Source organism: Branchiostoma floridae, chromosome 9, assembly GCF_000003815.2.
Source record: "Branchiostoma floridae strain S238N-H82 chromosome 9, Bfl_VNyyK, whole genome shotgun sequence".
Lineage (NCBI taxonomy): Eukaryota > Metazoa > Chordata > Leptocardii > Amphioxiformes > Branchiostomatidae > Branchiostoma > Branchiostoma floridae.
This window is the reverse complement of record NC_049987.1, coordinates 1066403-1071604: the sequence shown is the minus strand read 5'-3', so window position 1 is coordinate 1071604 and position 5202 is coordinate 1066403. Positions and strand designations below refer to the sequence as shown.

The 5202-nt window shown below is 40.0% G+C and overlaps 1 protein-coding gene across 2 annotated transcripts in view; it reads right to left on the bottom strand.

The window, feature by feature from the left end:
* Window positions 1-1337: 1337 nt before the first annotated feature.
* The window catches only part of LOC118423625 (cell division cycle 5-like protein), a 5644-nt gene continuing 1779 nt past the window's right edge, over window positions 1338-5202 (bottom strand). Inside the window, exons 4-6 of one of the 2 annotated variants that reach the window (XM_035831849.1) lie at window positions 4693-4889; window positions 3446-4274; window positions 1338-2726 (exon numbers count right to left, since the gene is read on the bottom strand). In XM_035831849.1, coding sequence (XP_035687742.1) covers window positions 4713-4889 — 177 coding nt within the window. In that variant the 3' untranslated portion in view covers window positions 1338-2726; window positions 3446-4274; window positions 4693-4712. The remainder of the gene's footprint in view (window positions 2727-3445; window positions 4275-4692; window positions 4890-5202) is intronic. The other variant, XM_035831850.1, reaches the window with a different exon arrangement.

Below are 5202 nucleotides of genomic sequence, written 5' to 3'. Positions count from 1 at the left end.
TCAAAATAATGTTGGTAGTCCGACAATATGGCGGAACTGCTACCGAAACTATCCTCAACAATGGGGTAAACGTCATGGAAAGTTGACCAATTGCACAGCGTAACGCGTATCGTGTGCGCTTTGACCTCAAGGATAGGTAATATATACCTCTGCAAGGTGCTTATTGAAAGCTGAATGAAAGCGTTTGGATGCGGTGCAAAAGCCCACTTCCGGGTTCGCTAAGATTAAAGAGGTGACAACAGAAAGCAAGAGAATCATTGTTGTCGGTATTATTAAGTTTAATAGGTCCTAAACCACCACCAACTGATGCATGTGTCGTTGTCATGTTTTATTTGCGGTTAGAACAACCATATTGGGTTTCAACGTAGTTCTGTGTGATGAAATCGGTTTACGGTATGAATGCAGTTACCCAAATTGGAACACAAGGCAGCAATGCTGATGTTTGAGAGTCAACATATAGAACAAACAACATTATATACTATTAGATACCAGAGACGCCATTGAAGTCATCATCGAAGTGACGATGGACATCCAAGTGAGTGAGACAATGGATGTTATGCTCATTCCTAACGTTACGTGTATAAAATAAAATTGTGCACGCTTACACGACCGCGGCAGTGACGGTGTATTCAGAAGGCAAAGACATATTCTTTAGGGAAAAGATTAAGTCGTTTACATAGTAAGGAAAGTAAGGAACTCATAAACTTAAGCTTTCTACATAGTAAAATGTGTCTTCTGCTGTTCACCCTCCATTGCCATGGATTAAAAGCGTCACGTAGCAATCTTTAATTGAACTACAATACTTTATGAAAATGCGCCATCCTGTTGAAATAACCTTTGCTGCTGGTGTACAGTGTCTTATATTATATAAGTACACGTATACTATTCCGAATACAGAGTACGTGGAGTGACCAAGGGACGTGCATAGAGAAAACAACATGGCAGATATACAGAATCAGGTCAATCAGAATCTGAAATTGCTTTTGATCAATGGTACTGACGCTTATTTGACCAACCATTACAGTTATTTTAGAAATTACCGGACGGCGCTTTTGATCCATGAACACAAAGCTGCTACAGCAGAAAATCCTTCACATTTCACATTAGTCGTCCTCCCCCTGTGAACGTCTTGTAAGAATGAGAACGACCCAAAAGCTGATTTGTCTGAAAAAAGTGCTAAAAAACCTTCAAAAGCACACAAAGACACAGAGAAATACAAACACGCTACAAATGTGAGGTAAAAAGAACTGTCATTGGTGCTTTTAAATTGCGTGACTGCTGACTTCAAACTATTGCACTTCTAGTAAACAATGCTAGAAGACGCTGTTGACCCATGAAAAGAAAATTTATTTCACAGCAGATTTTTAAGCAAACACACTATTCTAAAACACGGACACACGCGCCATTAATGGTAACTACCACACCTGTCATACATACAGCTACAGGTGTCCCTGGTGCTAAACTAGATAGACACGCAGACACACTTGTCATTGATGGTGAGTACCACACCTGTCACACATACAGCCACACGTGCCCCTGGCGCTAAACCCGATAGACACACAGACGCACCTGTCATACATACAGCCACACATGTCCCTAGTGCTAAACCTGACAGAGACACACTTGCAATTGATGGTGAACATCAGAACTTTTCAGATACAAGTAATATAAGGAAAAGACAGTTGGCTATAAGAAGACGTACTGCACATACTTAGAACGTGCAATATCATTTTATTGTTGACATCTCACTGTAATACATCAACTGTAGATTCTGCAGAAAACTTGAATTTTTTATCTAGTTTAATTTCTGACCATAGCAACATGTCTGTTCTCAAACTTGTGTTCTGAGTAAATACAGATGTTACAAATGTTTCATCAAGCTACGCCAATCACAGTTATAGATCTTACAGTGGAACACGATTTTCATGTATTGTCACATGTACACAAAAGTTATAAATAAACTGATCACGTGGAAAAGAAAACTAAAACAATTATTGCTTGAACAGTTAAATTTACTTCATGAAATAATTTATGTTGCATACCTTTACAACATACATGATTTTTGTCTTCAAGGATCCTTAGGATATCTGAAGTACTTGTTTTTGCTTGAATCAAGAGTTAAAGTACAATGTAATAAAAGACAAATTTCATGTTTGACAGAATTTGATTCTATGGATTGTATCTTAGACTGACTACATATCAACATAGTAAATGTCTTTAAGTTTGCAGGACTTTATCTCACGGTTGGAAGAAAAATGAAAATTCAATGGAATTTTTATTTTGCAGTTGAAAGAAGGGGGTAGGAGGGCAGAACACAGAACAAGTACTTTTGCAGTGGTTTAAAATTTGCTGACAAGGTGGAAAACAGGCAAGATCTTGTCCATGTACATCCTTTCTAACCAGAAAAAAAATTGAGAATTTTTTGCATGTGGACTTGCTCCCAGCTTATGTGACTTATTGTGACCTGATGTGACTTGTTGTGGCCATATACATATATGACTTATTGTGGCTCTAAGTGGCTAAATTTATTATGGCAATACGTGACTACTTGTGGCCATAATGTGACTTCTTGTGGCCTGATGTGACTTATGTAGTCCAGCTGTTCAGTTGCTGCCCTTCCCAGGTAGTCTGCTGACCAGCATGTCTCGCTCCACGATCAGGTCAGCGTAGTGTTTCTGCAGCTCGTGTTCACGGTCTGTCTGACGTTTCACGTCCTCCTTCAGTGACTACAGGAACACACGCAACAAAAAGTATTGGTTAACTGTTTATCATCAGCTCTGTTTATTCTTCACAAAAAAAAATAAAAGGTGAAATGAAACAACAAACTATTCTCATAACAAAACCTATCAGCAACAATAATTGCAGACACTATAACTAGAAATGCAGAACTGTCAATAATAAAAAAAAGACATAAGAAGACAGATAAATGGAAAATATTCGTTATTAAAACCGTTGGAGGCTCTACTACATCAAATTTTGTAAACAGTAAGATAGGATGAAGACTGACTTAAAAAGTGCAGAGACTAAAATAATTCACTGTACACAAACAAGTGTGTCATTTATAAAAACTAACATTTTGGTGACAGTCTGTCACCTCCAGACAATTCCGACAAAAGCTGTGAAACGCATGTTAATCGAACAAAGTCTTCATCATTTCACAACCTTCGTTTATTCTTCTGCAGACATTTCGGTGACTGTCTGTCACTTTCATCAGTACAAAATGAACAATAATTACGTTATCAATATCGCACTGATTATGCAAATAATGTTCATTTTGTACTGATGAAGGCGACCGACAGTCACCGAAACGTCTGCAGAAGAATAAACGAAGGTTGTGAAAAGATGAAGAATTTGTGCAAGTAATCTACCAACCTGATGAAACTATTTATGGAGGAACAAATGTTAATGTTATTGTGATTTGTAATATGCAAGATTAAGAGAGTACCTCAATTCTCCTGGGAATGGCGACATCTTCGTTCTGTTTCAGGGTTTCAAATGTCTTCAGTTCCACATACGTCTGTTCAGTCTGGTTGTGCATCTCCTGTAGCTGTTTATACAGGCCTGTCGCTCGGGACTGTAGGGAACAACACATAAACAGTAAACAGTAAACAACAAACATGTATGTCTGTTCTGTCTGGTCTCCTGTAGCTGTTTATACAGGCCTGTCGCTCGGGACTGTAGAAAACAACACACAAACAGTAAACAACAAACATGTACGTCTGTTCTGTCTGGTCGTGCATCTCCTGTAGCTGTTTATACAGGCCTGTCGCTCGGGACTGTAGGGAACAACACACAAACAGTAAACAACAAACATGTACGTCTGTTCTGTCTGGTCGTGCATCTCCTGTAGCTGTTTATACAGGCCTGTCGCTCGGGACTGTAGGGAACAACACATAAACAGTAAACAGTAAACAACAAACATGTATGTCTGTTCTGTCTGGTCTCCTGTAGCTGTTTATACAGGCCTGTCGCTCGGGACTGTAGAAAACAACACACAAACAGTAAACAACAAACATGTATGTCTGTTCTGTCTGGTCTCCTGTAGCTGTTTATACAGGCCTGTCGCTCGGGACTGTAGGGAACAACACACAAACAGTAAACAACAAACATGTACGTCTGTTCTGTCTGGTCGTGCATCTCCTGTAGCTGTTTATACAGGCCTGTCGCTCGGGACTGTAGGGAACAACACATAAACAGTAAACAGTAAACAACAAACATGTATGTCTGTTCTGTCTGGTCTCCTGTAGCTGTTTATACAGGCCTGTCGCTCGGGACTGTAGAAAACAACACACAAACAGTAAACAACAAACATGTACGTCTGTTCTGTCTGGTCGTGCATCTCCTGTAGCTGTTTATACAGGCAAAACATATCAAAACTGCGGTACAAAAACACTTCTACAGACAGATCCCCATGTCCAATCCCTGTTTTCACTACCTCCATCTCATGGGACAACAGTTCTTTAGCCTGGGGAAGGGAGAGAGCAGACTGTTAGCGCCATCTGGCAAAACATATCAAAACTGCAGTACAAAAACACTTCTACAGACAGATCCCCATGTCCAATCCCTGTTTTCACTACCTCCATCTCATGGGACAACAGTTCTTTAGCCTGGGGAAGGGATCTAGCAAGAAACGCCATCTGGCAAGAAATACCAAAACTACAGTGCAAATCTATATTACAAAAATGTACTTACCAAATTCAGACTGTCCTCGTCTATTTTGGTGTACGGATATTCCTCCAGGTAGGCGATTGTTCTGCCATCTTGTTGCCGGCTGACTGGGCGCCTTTCTTCTTGTCTCCTGCAGCCGCGGCAGCCTGTTCTTCTGAAGGGTTGTAGATGGCATCATGGTGTAACATGGTCACCATCTCTCTCTTTATCAACTCTTCAGCCTACATGTACAAAACACATGGTGTAACATGGTCACCATCTCTCTCTTTATCAACTCTTCAGCCTACACAAAACACATGGTGTAACATGGTCACTATCTCTCTCTTTATCAACTCTTCAGCCTACATGTACAAAACACATGGTGTAACATGGTCACCATCTCTCTCTTTATCAACTCTTCAGCCTACACAAAACACATAGTGTAACATGGTCACCATCTCTCTCTTAATCAACTCTTCAGCTTACATGTACAAAAGCACATGGTGTAACATGGTCACTATCTCTCTCTTTATCAACTCTTCAGCCTACACAGAA